The sequence below is a fragment of the Mytilus californianus genome, unplaced genomic scaffold, assembly GCF_021869535.1.
Source record: "Mytilus californianus isolate M0D057914Y unplaced genomic scaffold, xbMytCali1.0.p SCAF_5, whole genome shotgun sequence".
In the NCBI taxonomy this organism is placed as follows: domain Eukaryota; kingdom Metazoa; phylum Mollusca; class Bivalvia; order Mytilida; family Mytilidae; genus Mytilus; species Mytilus californianus.
In genome coordinates, this window is record NW_026262701.1 from 49,065,654 (window position 1) to 49,083,767 (window position 18,114).

The 18,114-nt window shown below is 32.1% G+C and overlaps 1 protein-coding gene across 1 annotated transcript in view; it reads left to right on the top strand.

Annotated features, from left to right (window-relative positions):
* LOC127702415 (aquaporin-4-like) overlaps nt 1-8,769 on the top strand; it is a 40,990-nt gene extending 32,221 nt beyond the window's left edge. Inside the window, exons 2-3 of the mRNA XM_052206622.1 lie at nt 6,825-6,905; nt 7,821-8,769. Of these exons, the coding sequence (XP_052062582.1) occupies nt 6,825-6,905; nt 7,821-8,030 (291 nt within the window). The 3' untranslated portion in view covers nt 8,031-8,769. The remainder of the gene's footprint in view (nt 1-6,824; nt 6,906-7,820) is intronic.
* The last annotated feature ends 9,345 nt before the right edge of the window (nt 8,770-18,114 follow it).

Here is an 18,114-nt window from a genome sequence, read left to right on the forward strand (position 1 = left end):
TATGGTCATTATTATAAATCAACTGTTTACAAAACTTTGCATTTTTCGAAATACTAACAATTTTCTACCCTAGTATAGGAATAGATTACCTTTGTATTTTGCAAAAACCTTTCGGAATTGTGGATACTCAATGATCTTTAACTTCGCACTTTCTTTGGTTTTTTTTTCAACTTTTTGATTCGAGTGTCACCGATGAGTCTTTAAAAGATGAAACGCGCGTCTGGTGTACAAAATTCTTATCCTGGTAACTTTACTGAGTAATAAAAACTAATCATTGAAAAACGATATTGAATTTGTTATGCAAAAAGCTGTATTCAATTTTTTAAGTTATCAAAGGATGTTATTACATTGTCGTTACACTGAGTCATTTAAGGATATTCTAAACAATTTTGTGTTATCATTTTGACCACTGGTATTGAAAATGTTCATCATTTTAAAATATATAAATAAAGATTTTGTTGCGAATTTTGTTTTTTCTGGAAAAAAACAACAGTCAATCTGCAAGCAAAAAGGATAAATTTGATTCACTTGGCGCAAACACTTCTTTGTCGAGAAAAAATCACCAAAGATACCAGGTTCATAATTTGGTACGACAGACGAGTTTCTTCTACAGCTACCTCACCAGTAGCGCTCGAAATAAAAAAAAGTTTAAAGGCAAAATCAGAGACGAAGTTAAAAAAAAACGTGCAGTTTTGTTTAATATCCTACAGAATAAAACAATATTGGATTGATAAGAAAATGCAGAAAGTAATACTTTTCAAACAACCGCGAGCTGGAAATCAATAATATAACAGATACTTAATACATTTCGGTAATTAGATCTTAATTGCAGCCATGTAATGAAGACTGAATTAACGAAGCAAAAAGATGCCTTAAAATTGAACTGTACTTGTCAACAATCTGATAATGAGTGAACATTAGGAACGATAAACACCGGAAACCTTTGGAAATATTATATAGGGAATAACGGATCGCCGTATGTTGTGATGAAATGATTTCTGTATTTCACCGGAAGCAATTAGAGGGAGAATGTGATGATTACGGAGAAAGCGTTTATGTGAAAATCCCATCAAGTCTGTTTGTAATGGAAAGATCATGAATTCAAAGGTCATGATAAAATGAACTGGACATCTAACCGAGAAAAAATGGTTAGGCAATGGATTGAAGAATATGTGTTGATGTATTCAACACTTCTAAAGAGATAATGTACAAGTTTTCTTAAACTAGATCAACGGGCTAAGTTGGTTTGAATCAAAGGAGGCGTAGAATAGTACAATGAAATAGCAACACAATGATACAAACATCTATTTCAGAGTGTATTTTTCTATATGATGTCTTTAAGTCATAGGGTTGGTGTCTTATCGACGTACTAGAATATCCTATATGTCCATGTGTTTCAATTCGAAATAATTCATGGTAGCCATGGTTTATATGCGATTTTACATTTTGTTTTCGTAAAATTGTAATCCTGAGTGTTAGCTACGGGTCACTTTTTGAAAATAGTGTATTGCCCAAGTTAAAATCTTTATAAACACGGCTGCCATGAATTTTTTCGGTTCTAAAAGAATAATTTAAAACAGTATTGCGTTCGAGGACCTTTACCATTTTTTGTTTTCCTGCTCCTATAAGACAAGTTAGAAAGGAAGCCATTTTGAATTTGACGAGTCTGGATGATATCACTTAATGAATTCGTGTCTAATCGTTCCACCAAGAAAAACGTTTTGCGATTAAAATTAATAATTACAAATACATTTAAACTTAAATTTTCAATGAATTTCCTAGCTAGAAAAACCACTCCATTTTGAGCTACAACGTCGTTCAAAATACTGAATGTCCAAATTTTATTGTAATACAACACTGCATTGCCTGGTTTACCTTCATCACGGATGATTGAAAGTTGGATGACAGGGATGTTTAATTACTTGAATATACGAGGAGCTATATATTATAACCAAAATAGACCGAAAAAGAAAACAAAATGGCAACAATTCTTTTCGTAGTAGACAATTTAAAGTGAAATGTTGACTATTTCGTAGTCTTTTCCACTTCATGTCTAATTTCAAACCTTTTCCTGTTATAATATGTAATAAATGTACATGATGTCAAATATTACATTAGATTATATAAGTCAATACAGTTAGGGGCCTTGGTGGCCGAGTGGTCTAAGTACAAAACAACTGTATCACTAGCCTGTCAACACTGAGGTTTTGAGTATGAATCTCGCACGTGGAAGGCGCGCTCGACTCCACTCTTAATTGACATGGATTGTCATTTTGCCTGCCTAAGGTCGGTAGTTCTCTCCTAGCACTCCAGATTCCTCCATTTTTAAAAATGACCGCCACGAAATATCACAATAGTGCTGAAAGTGTCTTTAAAAACCAATCAATCAATAAATCAATACAGTTGCGTTTGTAGTTAATATAATATTAAAGTCTTCAAATGAAAAAAATATATATAATGTTTTATAAACATGCGTCCGAAGAGCTTTTGTGGATATACTTTCATCAGGAACGCTTAAACTTAAACATGTAAAGCTAGGATGAATAAAAACGTAAAATTGTTAGGATCTTTATAATCAAACATGATTTTCTAAAAAATGTTTGACATTTCACAGTGATATCATACTTTAACTTTGTTTAAACCTGTTTATTTACTTTTGACTTTAATTATTTATCCCTTGTAATTTTTTATTAAATGTGTATTTGCATTGAGGTGTCACAGGTCAAATTTATTCGTTCATTGTGTGTTAATTTACGTTTTTTGATTGAGTTAAGCCTTCCAATTGATATTTTATAGTGTGTTTTTCTATGTTGTGATGTTATACTATTGTTTCAGAAAAGGGAGAAGGTTTGGTACCATTAAAACGTTTAATCCCGCTGCAAATGTTTGCACCTGTCCTAAGTCAGGAATCTGATTACAGTAGTTGTCGTCTGTTTATGTAGTCCATACGTGTTTCTCGTTTTTATATAGACTAGACCGTTGGTTTTTCCGTTTGAATGGTTTTACACTAGTAATTTTTGGGGCCCTTTATAGCTTGCTGTTCGGTGTGAGCCAATGCTCCGTGTTGAAGGTCGTACCTTGATCTATAATGGTTTATTTTTATAAATTGTAACTTGGATGGAGAGTTGTCTCATTGGCACTCATACCACATCTTCCTATTTCTAAAGGACATAAAAGAATAGCCAAAATGCATCCAAGGTCAGCTTTGCTTGAGGGACTCTTAAACTCAGATTTTTGTTAAGATTTATATGTCCGTTTACGGTACGTATTATGGTATACTATTGTCCGTCCGTCTGTCCGTCCGTCGTCAACATGTCGGACAATAACTCAAAGACGATTTGAGGGGATGTATAAGTACCCGTCCACGTCCACTCTGTGTTTTTGTTAGATGTATTTCCATTTTTATCCATCTGATGAGTTAAGCCTTTTTCAACTGATTTTTATAGTTTGTCCTTATGTTGTACTGTTACAACACTGTCCCAGGTTAGGGGAGGGTTGATCGCTCACAAACATGTTTAACCCCGCCACATTATTTATGTGCCTGTCCCAAGTCAGGAGCCTGTAGTTGTCGGTGGTTGTCGTTAGTTCATGTCGGTCATATTTGCTTTTCGTAAATTGTTTTGTTATAAATTAGGCCGTTAGTTTTCTCAATTAAATTGTTGTATATTTTTCATGACGGGGCCTTTTATAGCCGACCATACGGTATGGGTTTTTCTCATTGTCGAAGGCCGTACGGTTGTCTATAATTGCTTACATCCATTTCATTTGAACGTTTAGTTGTCTCATTGGCAATCAGACCACATCTCCTTATTTTAATATTAATCAATTTTCATGAAACTTTGGTTTATTGTTTATATCTATTGACGTAAGCTCCCTATCGATTTTTATAAATTTTAGATTTTACGTTTCCGAGTTATGGGATATTATTTATGAAAAATGAGTAACGTTTCAGTTTTCTGACTATAACCCAAAAAATGCTTTGAACAATTCTCATGAAACTTTGGTGCTTTGTTTATATCTATTGACGAAAGCTCCCTTTCGAATTTTATAAATTTTCGATTTTATGTTTTCGAATCATGGGATTTTATTCATATAAAAGGGGGGATTTTCAGTTTTGGGACAATAACTCAAAAATGCTTTGAGAAGTTTTCATGAAACTTTGTTGACTGGTTCATATCTATGAAATAAGCTCCTTTTATTATATTTATTATATATATATATAAATTTCTGATATGATATTGAGGAGTTATGGAATTTATTCGTTAAAAAAATGCGACGAGCGTGTCATGCGCTCATGGCGCAGCTCTTTATCTAATATATCAAAGAAGAATTTTAGAAAAGTATGCCATAAATCATGTCAATACATACACAATGACTTCAGCTGTGGTATTAAAGTAAGACTTTGATCTATAAGTAAACAGAGAAAACTAAATAGTGCTGATATTGTTAACGCTAAGACTTAGTTGATGTAGCTAGGAGTTATAAATCTACTAATTACAACCGTTAAGGGTTTTTTTTCAATCAGTAAAGCAGACGATTATGTATTGTTATTGACAGAATGTGGGTTGATCTCAAAACAGACATATATTTATAAGTTGCCTGTAAAGGAAGTCATGCTTTTTATCATATTTATTTTTGTCAATTATTCATACTTTAAACTCTATTATATATATCCAGAATAAATGCAAGATTAGCTAAGATAGGAATTGTGTAAGAATAATTTTTTTTATTTTATTTTAAACCAGTCCAAATTTGGGATATTATTTTCTTCAATAAAGATAATATTGTCTCGTAAAGATATATCAACTTGGCATGATTTCTGAAGCAGTATAATCAGATATGTAAAATGTTACTTGAACTATAAATATGCTATAACTGCTTTAAACACAAGTTTTGCATGTTTTAGTTCAATATTGAACATGGTTTTTATCAAATTTATTATCTGTTAAAGAACTTATTTTTCTGGATCAAATTTTGCAAAAAAAAATTTAAAAAAAAACCAGATGTGTTGTGTTATCTGTTTTATTTAGATAAAATAATGTCTGACCTTTATCAATTAGTTTTTGCTCTATTGGTAACTCTAATAGTCGCAACTTCTAATTGTCTAACTTTGGATATTAACAGTGAGGCATTATCTACTTGAATGTTACATGATGACATTATTCTATACTGTGTTTGACTCATGAAATTAGGGAAAACCTATGTAGAGATTCGATTAAATCTTCTACATGCATCATTATCAAAAAATCGTATGTGATCTTAATGTCGTTTGGTTGTTCCCAATTGTCGTCTACCTTACATCTTCATTTAGTCATATACTATTATGAAACTTTTTATGCGTTTGCTTCCTACGAAAAACACAGGTGTTACAAGATATCAGAAAGAAAAGTCGGAGTACCGACCATCCTTTACAAACATATCAGCTATAGATATTTTAAAGAAAATACAAAAAAATAAATATTATTTCATACAATTTCGTGTAGCCGTGTCACGTAGTCATGTAGTTGAAACGAGCTTTTGACATACAAAATTATAAGCCTGGAAAATTTTATGTGTTTATTCTTGACAAACAAATACAATAGCTAGATGTCTTTTGAATTTGCTTTACACAACAGCGAACTTGAATGATACGTTACATGCCAAGTGAATGAGGGTTTTTTTTTACCGAAGGCCAAGTTCAATTAATGATTTGTTTTAAATACACTTATATATCAAAACTCTTTTGGGAATATATTCTCTATGGAATTTATATTTGTCATACGTGTCATTTTCTCTCATGACATATTTTGAAGTATTATTTCCTACTTTAAGATATTATTTGTAAAATATAGATTTTGTAGTTTAAGATATTATTTGTATAATATAGATTTTGTAGTTTAAGATATTATTTGTATAATATAGATTTTGTAGTTTAAGATATTATTTGTATAATATAGATTTTGTAGAGATCCTTAACGCAATGTGTTATCTATCTGTACATCAAGCAATGTATTACAAGCCAATTTATATAGGTCAAATCTAAATACTCACAAATGTGACAAGGCGATACATGAAAAATGGCGGGAGTTATATTAAATGATATGTTCCTTTCTTAATCTGCAATGGTTTACACATTTATTCGAAACGAATCACGTTATTCAAATGTCGTTAAACTCAGATTTTATTTAAGATTATTTGTTGATAATGTAATAGACTTCAGACAATAGATCAGTCGTCTGATCCGCAATTTAACGCGTGTGTCCTATTCTATGTTGTGACATTTTGACTGTGTGTGAATTTGCATGACGGATGGTGCTTGTAACCTGTTATGCATCCGGTGGCGTTACTTTTAAAGCCATGCGATTAACTCATTTTTTGTCATTTAGTTTTATTTGTATCTTCTTAAATTTTTGATATTTGACATCGATAAACTACTCTAGCCTCCAATTTACCATGACCACCGATGCAATTATGAATACATCCCAATAATGTCGCCATCGTACTTCAGTAACATCATCAACAAGCCACTGTGACGTCTTATCGCACCCGAGGTAAATTAGTGACAATATGATTGGTATAACGCCAACACGTGGGCCCCCTATGGATCCGTATTCAATTTGGCCATTGGCCATTGGTCAGAAGATTTCATTGAGTATTTCATTGTTTTATTTTTATATAAAACTTGACAGGGAAGGCCAGTGTGCGCTAGATTCTTTATACAGTTCGCTACTAAACCCCTAAGGATCTGTAGGGGATCAGTAGCAAACTATTTAACTTATAGAATCACCCCACTCACTATAGTATGTTAAAGACATGTATGATCTTTCTTTTTTTTTCTTTTTCAGTTCAATCTTACAGGTGCTAGTGTAAATCCAGCACGGTCGTTTGGTCCTGCCTTAATCCACAACTCCTGGGAAAATCACTGGGTATGATTTTGTCAATCTATCGTATAATTTTGAGGTTAACTTTTCAAAAGAAACATATGTTTGAATTTTCTTTAATAGGTAACTATAAGACTTTTAGTAACTAGAATTCATTAAAGAAAGTCCTAAGACAAAAGTATAAAATAAGAAAACTATACAATAAAACAAATTAACATTGAGCAATTAATAACAAGTCTATAAAAATAACCGATGTAATATCAAACCGTTACAGAGTCTAGCAAGTACTCTCAATTGTGAATTGCTCTGCACGTGTTGCATCTGTGTTGGTTTACAAGTAAAAGAATCACTTTGAAATTGTAGCGGTCTAGCTCCTTTTGGAATTCATGCGATTCCCTCGGTTTTTTTTTGTTTTTTTTGTTTTTTTGTTACTATATAAATAACATATAGCTGAGAGGTTGATATGACAGATTGTTACCCCGAGAAAACATTGTTAATCGAGGCCAATGTTGACAGCTATGTGTTTTTTTATTATCATACTGAATGTTGTGTCAATATTGATCTGCACGAGAGGGTGACATTCAAAAAATTGTCTTCTGCTGAGCCATGGGATAGAGTAAATTACCTCCCCCGTATTTGCCAATCAAAATCTGGTATTTTAACGTGAAGTATAATAATCTCATTTGTCCTTCTTAATCGATTTATGTGATTTCATCATAGTTAAATTACTATCGCCTTTATTGGTTGCACTGTTTTACTGTTTATTGATAAACACTCAGACGCAGATTTCCTGCGTAACAGGAGTGACAAATATATATAGTTACACATAACATTGAAGCGAAATTAGTAGATTGGTTAATACTAACGTGAAATAATTTTAAAAAAAAGCACTAAATTGGTGTTTGATTAATTATTGAATGTGGCTAAAATTTTGTTTTCTTTTACATGCGTTCTTTGTAGATATACTGGGTCGGACCAATACTAGGAGGTATTTTTGGAGGTTTCACACACGAATATACAAACAAGCATTCAACAGATTTACAAAACTATCAGACAAGTTTGAGACAACATGTGTATAGTCTACAAAGGAAAGAAGATGGTGCTAGTTCCAATTCGATAGCAACTGAATTAGCATGTGACCAGGAACCAATAGAAGAACTGCAAATCTGATTATATTATTTGATTAATTTTTCCAGACTGGGCGTGGACTAAATGGCTATATAATATTAAGCGGGGCGTATAACATTTCCCCGCATTTTTGAATTAATACATCTTCGGTTAATTTTATTTCCAAACATAGTTTAAAACTGAGAATGGAAATGGGGAATGTGTCAAAGAGACAATAACCCGACCAAAGAGCATAAAATAGCCCAAGGCCACCAATGGGTCTTCAACACAGCGAGAAAATCCCTCTCCCGGAGGCGTGCTTCAGCTTAAATATAAGTAAACGCAACATTTTGAAATAAAAAAACTGAACGTGATGAAAAAAAAAATGTTTTCAATATATATTTAAAAAATCAAAATATATCAAATTAAAAGGAAGAATCAAAGATTAAAACAAGTTTTCAAATTAAAGTTTTTACTTTGTAATTCCCGTCATCTTCTACGATAACATCGAATTGTCAAAACTGACAATTAAACAGGATGTCTACAAAAAAATATAACGATCATCACGTCTTTGATTAATATACGAGTAGTAACTAGTAAATAAACTTTATTAAAAAGGTGGAGGTATCTATAATTTAAGGAATGACCAATCAATTAAAATTTATTCAGTAATGTAATGCATAAACATTTTTAATCATGTTATTTCACCCTACCTGTAACAGAAACAGAAATCTTAGATTTTGTAATAAATATTTATGTACATGTATATTTATGAACAGTTGGGAAAACAAGGTTTAATAAAAAAAAAGTCTGTATTATTGTATTAGGTATTTTGTCGACGAACTCTTTTAAATAGCCACACTTCCGTCCTTTTTCTCGTTTCTAGCTGACATCACCGAATTTTTACTTGTCACGTGCAAAACGATAAGTGGAACTGGTGGAAAAGTAACTGATTATATGAACCTCCAAGAGCAACCGAGTTTATTTCCAGTTTTTGTTGGTTTGTTTTGCTCAATCTGTATCAGTTTATTGTCTACTGGGTAGTTGTTTGTGATAACCTTAAGTTGTATGTTTATGAAGGCACCAAGAAAGTTAATACAGATATAGAACCGTTTCTTGTCGTCGTTTGTGTCTATTCCTTGTTGATGACATTTTGCATCCGGATATTATGTTATGTGCATTTTGTGAGAATTATAATTGATAAGAATTAATTTTAATTTACGGAGTTTATTGCTGTGTGAAGTCAGAACGGCAACCAAAATGTCTATACATATAAAAGCCGTTTCATGACGTCACAAGTCTAGATTCGGGCTGCGCTCAAATTTTTTAAACTACCTCAAAATAACATGCTTCATTATATTGTTTGTGTTTTTGTCTCTTTCTTATATATGGTATTAATGGTGTTTTCTGTCGTGGAAGATGATTTACAGAAATAGTTTAAAATCCTTGTTATTATACATTTGTATTAACACCTTTAGTTAAATTCAATTAATAATCCCATGCAATCACAACTTGGATGATGAAAAGGAACTCCTATTATGAAAAAATATTCAAAAATAACACACACAACATCTGATAATACTTTTAAATTTGTGTTGAAAATAGAAAATAGCGATATTTCAAGTTTTGTCTTACCTGCTGTAGTTTTGATCAGAGTCTATTGCAAGGCAATTAAAACTTCATTGTCAATGTTGTCTGAAATAATTCATTTTTTTTTTTATAAAATTCAGTCAGATACTTCGTCAGTAGTTGTCATATGTCATAACTTAGTATTATTTTTTCTTCCTCAGAGAATTTGGTTTTGATTACATATGATCTTTGATTGTTTCTGATTGATTTATTCACCTGTTGTGCAAACTCGGTGCAATTTAGAATTTTACATATTGAACAGACAACTGTCTATTGTAAACAGCTACTTTTGCATGTGTACTTTGTTAGTACTGAAATTTGAAGTACCGAAAAATGTACCCATATAAGGTGGTACTGCAGCAGTACTTCCAAATTATTGTAGTATTTCATAATTCCATAATTTATAAGGGCTAGATTTGCACTACAAGATTTAGTTCCCGTTTTATATTTTTAACATGTTGTACCTTTTATGTAAAAAATCTATTTTGTATCAGTTCAGCTCTAAAAAAATTTTTGTAGTATCGCAATTTCAGTAAAATTTATTTTTAAATTATAGTGCTAAAGAAGTAATATATATTTATAGCACCTTAACTATACTACACAATGAAGAAACAAAACAAATACGTCAAATTCGTAGTACAAATTAAGTACTGTAAAATAATTGTACTAAAATAGTAAAATCGTTTAGAAGTACATATTATTTATTGACATTACTAAGCTATATCGGTACGTTTAAGGTACCAACAATGTACCTACTATGCAAAGGTAGCTACTGTATAGAGATTTGCCGTATCATGTTTCTTGCATATAGGTACATTCTCGTACTTTATATTAAAGTACTAAAAAAATACATATTTAAAAGTAGCTGTATAGACGACTTAAGTATCATGTATCTTGCCCTCTAAATGCATGTCTTTGGGTTATTTTTGTAATTTGGTTACTGTCTTGTTGTCATAAACACCATATCTCCTTTTCTTCCTACAAGTAATACTTTCTGCTGTGTGGAGAGTCCTAGATCAACCTATCTATTGAAGAGTTTATGGCATAGTTCAATGTACGCAAACAAATTTACGGTATTCCACTGTTTTTAAAGTCAATCATTTGCAATTGATTGGAAATAAAGATAAAAATCTTAGATCCCTTGGACATACCAGAGAAACGCATTTATTTATCTCCTCAGAATATATTTTTATTCCCAGGATGTCTTATTTAATAAACATCAAAATAAACTATCTCCCCTATAATACTTAGTTGCGATATTGATCAAGGCATTAGATGGAAATTTAGAAATTGTGAACGACAATCGTTTTCAAGTTGATTGGCAATTTGTCCAACCATTCACAGCGTGTGAATTCATTTTCTCCCAAATTGGCAAAAGTAATAAACAAAACCATCAAGCTCCATGCCGTCAGGAAAATATATGGAAAACAGCGTAAATCCTCTAAGTGCGTCACTTACGGTAGTTCTAGAGAGAAAACGAACCTTCAGACGCGGTTGCAATGTCTATTCAGTTACGACTGGCTGTCTTACATAAAAGACATAATTAAAATTTATTGTCAAATGTCTTTTCAATTAAGGTTGACTGCCTAGCATATATACCTTAATTAGAGTTCACTGACTTATATAGAACAAGAGAGCAAAACTACATAACCTACTTTTTTATCAACCTTACTACTCGGAAATGATTAACAATGACAAATTCCCACGTGTTTCACTTACATTGTTAAACTTTGAAAAAGAGTTACACCTTTCCGGGATTTCAATATCATAGGCCATAAATAATATACTTCTCTTAAACTGAGTTTTACTGTGCGTACTGTTGTGCGTTTGTTTTTTCTACATTGGCTAGAGGTATAGGGGGAGGGTTGAGATCTCAAAAAACATGTTTAACCCCGCCGCATTTTTGCGCCTGTCCCAAGTCAGGAGCCTCTGGCCTTTGTTAGTCTTGTATCATTTTTAATTTTAGTTTCTTGTGTATAATTTGGAGTTTAGTATGACGTCCATTATCACTGAACTAGTATACATGTTTGTTTAGGGGCCAGCTGAAGGACGCCTCGCTGCATTGAAGACCCATTGGTGGCCTTCGGCTGTTGTCTGCTCTTTGGTCGGGTTGTTGTCTCTTTTACACATTCCCCATTTCCATTCTCAATTTTATCAATTAATCAACCAATAAAATTTTACAATCAGGCTTTTTATTCTAATTCCAAGTTGATGTATCCTGTGAATGCTTTTGTGGTACAAAAATCTCAAGATAACTCTATATGATCATGACCTAAAGAAGATATCCTCTTCATACCAGTTTGTATTCTGTGTATTTTGTGTACACGAAAAAAAAATGGCTTGTTATAATCAAACAATATGATGGCAAGGGGGAAAAAGTAATTTAGACATATAAATTTGAAACTAAAATACTAACAAGTTGTTAACTACATGTATTCCAATGCTATGCCCGTGCAAAAAGGAGATTCAAGATCATATTCTCTTGAATTATGCACAGAAAAATATAGTTTTATTTGCTACATACCCTTGATGGATCATTCGACTAAATTGTTTTGTACCTATAAATAGGGAGATGTACTCAAAACAACCTAGTCTATTATCATACTTAGAAAGAGGTCAATTTCTTTCATATATGGATTTTTACGCTGAAAAAGTTATAAGCTTAAGATTAGAAGATATGTCATATAAAAATAAGAAGATGTGGTATAATTACCAATGATACAACTCTCCACCAGAGGCCAAATGACATAGAAGTTAACAACTATAGTTCATCGTACGGCCTTCAACAATACGCAAAACCCATACCGCAGAGTAAGCTATAAAAGGCTCCGAAATGACAAATGTAATACAATTCAAACGAGAAAACTAACGCTTTGATATATGTAAAATCAATGAACGAAATGCAAATATAATATACAGCAACAAATGACTCCCACTGAATCACAGGCTCCTGACTTGCTTGGGACAGGAACACATAGAATGTGGCGGGTTTAAACATGTTTGCGGACGCCAACACCCCCCCTCCCCCCCTTAAACCTTGGACAGTGGTGTAACAGTACAACATATGAACAAACTATAAAAATTAGTTGAAACTATAAAAATCATTACTTGCTCATGAGAAATATTAGCGAAAAGTATAACAGAACAGCGTTACAATATGGTAGATAACTCTTAATGCTCCATACTATTAACTACATTATAAAATGTCCGACAATAATAACTGAAACACAAATTGACTGATTGATTGTTGGTGATTAACGATTTCTACTATATTATTGAATCTAATTTTTATTGATTGAGGAAGCCGGAGTACCCGATCAATTACGATCGTAGTCGAAGGCTGTTGCCATAAGCGGGACTCGATCTCACAACCTCATTGTTGACTGGCTAGTGATAATTGGAGATGTACTGTTAAGACCATTCGACCACCGAGTCCCCCTGAAAAACTTCCCCTTGATGTATTGCACACAAGTGCAATTTTATCGACGTGTTTCAATTTTTCATAAAAATTCATTGTAGTCCAGCGTCTTGTGTGTACTTGAGAGTTTCAATAACAATGTTGTGTATTTCTGATTGTTTAACAACTTATGAATAGATTTGGTAGACTTTGGCATTTAGTAAATGTTTTGACTAGTTTATGATATCGAAAACCCTGGTGTAATAATTTTTCAGTAATACATAAATTTCTTTCGCTAAAATCTAATACGTTGTTACATACACGAGCGAATCGTACAAGTTGAGATATATAAACACCATAAGATGGTGACGAGGGAACGTCACCATCTAAAAATGGATTATTAACGATAGGAAATGAAAAATCATCTCTTTTATCATAAATTTTTGTATTAAGCTTCCCGTTAATGATATAGATATCAAGATCGAGGAAAGGACAGTGGTCATTGTTAGTATTAGCTTTTTTTAAAGTAAGTTCAACAGGATAAATTTCTTTAGTATACATACTGAAGTCGTCATTATTGAGAGCCAATATATCATCCAAATATCTAAAAGTATTGTTAAATTTTTGTATCAGATGTTGTTTCGATGGGTCTTTGCTGATTTTAGTCATAAATTGTAACTCATAACAATACAAAAACAGGTCCGCAATAAGTGGTGCACAGTTAGTCCCCATTGGAATTCCGATAACTTGACGATATACGGAATCTCCAAAGCGATCAAAAATGTTATCAAGTAAAAATTCAAGGGCAGATATAGTATCAAAGCATGTCTAATTGACAAAGCTCTTTTGTTTGTTGCTACTAAAAAATGACCTAAAAGAGTTGGAACATATGTATTCGCTTTCCGACTTTTTAAATGCCCATTTAATTAGATGTTTGCTTGATGTTAAAGTGGCAATATGTTATGCATATTTGGGACGATAAACACATAGTGATAAATCAAAGAGGTAGGTTCTGCAAAGTTGGTGGACTGATATGGTGGAAAATTAAGGCATTATGGGTAATGGCAGATTTTTTGCCTGGCAACAAACCATCTGCAAATTACTCGGAGTCGTTAAAAGGATTGTTTAACGTAACGAGACCGTGACACTCTCATCAAACGAGGTATCATATGTAACCATTTAATTCCAACCGGACGTGGCTGCATATTTATACGTCCCGCACAGCTAAACGGGCGTGCTTCTTTGGCATCGGTTTAGTTACCTGATTGGAGAAGTCTCTTGCTGACCATATTTTTATATCATAACCAAACTTTGGGGTTGTGATAGTTGTCTATACATCTATTTATAAAATAAACTATTAAATAAACACGTGCTTGAAATGCTAATCCAACTGTAAAGTCTAAATATTCATAATTGTGGCCAGTACAAGCTATCACTATATTCTAAAACGATAAGTCGTACTGCGTTCTCCTCGCTGTATTGCAATCGTGATTGCGAATTATATATGCATATTTCATTCCATTTCTTTATAATTAACTAATAAACAGTCTGGGACGTAAATATCCTAATTCTGTTGATAATTTTCTTTGCCGTAAGCATACTTAGCTTAATTGAAAGCTTTTATTTGTTTTTCTCTTGGTTAATCTATCAATTTTTGTAATTTGTTTCGGTGAAAATTGTCCATTTACCATTGCGTGATGGTAAACTTAATTAAAGTTAAACACAAAGTAGTCTGAAAGACATTGGTATGTTGACAAAATAATGAAACGAAACCTTATGCACTTTTCTAAAATCTAAAATGAGTTAATGGAACAAAATGGCGATCCTGTCTTATCTTTATCATGTTTATTTTTTCGATATATACATGTAATGAAAAATTAATGATGGAAAAGCATATACTGATATAATGTAAACTTTCCACATAAGCTGGAGTGATATAGTGATCGATCATTTGTAAAGAAAGAAATGTTTGGAAGGGTTTATTTCACAATATTTTCAGAATTTTCGCGATTAAGGTAAAATTGCGAAAATATCGCAGTCGCGTAAATTTGATCTATAAGCAAGACGAGAACCAGGGCAATAATAACAAAGTAAATTTTACTTGTTTATGTAAATTTCCATACATAGTTGCATTTTTTTGTTTTTAGATATTTTGAAATAGAACAAACCTTATGAAGGTACAATCTCATTCCATATTCCGGGTAAAAAACACAGAAATAGGAATCATACGTTTTCAACCTAACCAAAAATCGGGGTTAAACTAGCCTTGGGCTCTGTTAATGAAAGTAAGATAAGTCTTCAGATACATCTTAAGACTTCGGTTTAGAAAGGTATGAGAACTTTGATGAGATATGTCTGACGATATAGAATCAAGCTTTCTTAGAATGTAAAGCAAAGCTATCTTAGGATATAAAACAAAGCTATCTTAGAATGTAAAGCAAAGCTATCTTAGGATATAAAACAAAACTATCTTAGGATGTAAAGCAAAACTATCTTAGAATGTAAAGCAAAGCTATCTTAGGATATAAAACAAAGCTATCTTAGAATGTAAAGCAAAGCTATCTTAGAATATAAAACAAAGCTATCTTAGAATGTAAAGCAAAGCTATCTTAGGATATAAAACAAAGCTATCTTAGGACATAAAACAAAGCTATCTTAGGATATAAAACAAAGCTATCTTAGAATATAAAACAAAGCTATCTTAGGATATAAAACAAAGCTATCTTAGAATGTAAAGCAAAGCTATCTTAGGATATAAAACAAAGCTATCTTAGGATATAAAACAAAGCTATCTTAGGATATAAAACAAAGATATCTTAGGATATAAAACAAAACTATCTTAGGATATAAAACAAAGCTATCTTAGAATATAAAACAAAGCTATCTTAGGATATAAAACAAAGCTATCTTAGAATGTAAAGCAAAGCTATCTTAGGATATAAAACAAAGCTATCTTAGGATATAAAACAAAGCTATCTTAGAATATAAAACAAAGCTATCTTAGGATATAAAACAAAGCTATCTTAGGATATAAAACAAAGCTATCTTAGAATGTAAAGCAAAGCTATCTTAGGATATAAAACAAAGCTATCTTAGGATATAAAACAAAGCTATCTTAGGATATAAAACAAAGCTATCTTAGGATATAAAAAAAAGCTATCTTAGGATGTAAAACAAAGCTATCTTAGAAGGTAAAGCAAAGCTATCTTTGGATATAAAACAAAGCTATCTTAGAATGTAAAGCAAAGCTATCTTAGGATATAAAACAAAGCTATCTTAGAATATAAAACAAAGCTATCTTAGGATATAAAAAAAAGCTATCTTAGGATGTAAAACAAAGCTATCTTAGAAGGTAAAGCAAAGCTATCTTTGGATATAAAACAAAGCTATCTTAGAATGTAAAGCAAAGCTATCTTATGATATAAAACAAAGCTATCTTAGAATGTAAAGCAAAGCTATCATAGGATATAAAACAAAGCTATCTTAGGATATAAAACAAAGCTATCTTAGAATATAAAACAAAGCTATCTTAGGATATAAAACAAAGCTATCTTAGAATGTAAAGCAAAGCTATCTTAGGATATAAAACAAAGCTATCTTAGAATGTAAAGCAAAGCTATCTTAGGATATAAAACAAAGCTATCTTAGGATATAAAACAAAGCTATCTTAGGATATAAAACAAAGCTATCTTAGGATATAAAACAAAGCAATCTTAGGATATTAGACAAAGCTATTTTAGGATATAAAACAACGCTATCTTAGGATATAAAACAAAGCTATCTTAGGATGTAAAGCAAAGCTATCTTAGGATATAAAACAAAGCTATCTTAGGATATAAAACAAAGCTATCTTCGAATGTAAAGCAAAACATGATAAACAACAACAATAAACACCCACTCAACTACAGGGTCTGACTTGTAACAGGCAGGGTTAAACATGTTTGGGGGTACCCAAGTCTTCCCCTAATCAGGGACAGTGGTATAACAGAACAACATAAGGAAAAACTATAAAAACCAGTCGAAAAGGGCCTGAATCATCAGATAGATACAAAGGAAAAGCAACAAATAATAAAAGCACTGGGGACACAAAGTACAAATCAGAGAGTGCTAGCAGTTACTCAAAGTTAGTTCCAAGCCAATAACAACTAAGGAAAATCATGTATCCTAGACAAAATGTCAATCAGTACACATCTAATGGATTTGGCAGAAAGATGTCATAAACAGTCTATTTATAGTTGTTTTAGTTTACTGTAATGATTGACATTATTGGTAATTTCTGTAAATCTTTTTATGCCCCCGTCGTAGCGGAGGGGGCATTAAGTTTTACCCTTGTCCGTCTGTACGTCAAGACGTACTTCCCAAAATTGGTTTCCGTTCTCTAACTTTAGTTTGCCTCTACACACAATGCTTATTACGACAAAACACAGATCAAGTTTGAATTTTGGTGGTATCACTTTAACCGTTCTAGAGTTATGCCCCTTTACAAATGGAAAAATTGCTAAATTTTTTTTCTTCCGTTCTCTATCTTCAGTTTGCCTCAACCAAATGTTATGAAACTTATACACAATGATTATTACTACAAAACACAGATCAATTTGAATTTTGGTGGCGTCACTTTTTACCGTTCTAGAGTTATGCCCCTTTTATAAATGGAAAAATTGCTGATTTTTTCGTTTCCGTTCTTTAACTTTAGTTTGCCTCAACCAAATATTATGAAACTTATACACAATGCTAATAACCACAAAACACAGATCGAGATTGAATTTTGGTGGGGTCACTTTTGCCGTTCTAGAGTAATGCCCCTCTACAAATGGAAAAATTGCTGAATTTTTCGTTTCCATTCTCTTACTTTAGTTTGCCTCAACCAAATGTTATGAAACTTATACACAATACTAATTACCACAAAACACAGATCTAGTTCGAATTTTGGTGGCGTCACTTTTGCTGTTCTAGAGTTATGCCCCTCTACAAATGGAAATATTGCTGAATTTTTCGTTTCCGTTCTCTTACTTTAGTTTGCCTCAACCAAATGTTATGAAACGTATACACAATGCTTATTACCACAAAACTCAGATCAAGTACAAATTTGGGTAGCGTCACTTTTACAGTTCTAGAGTTATA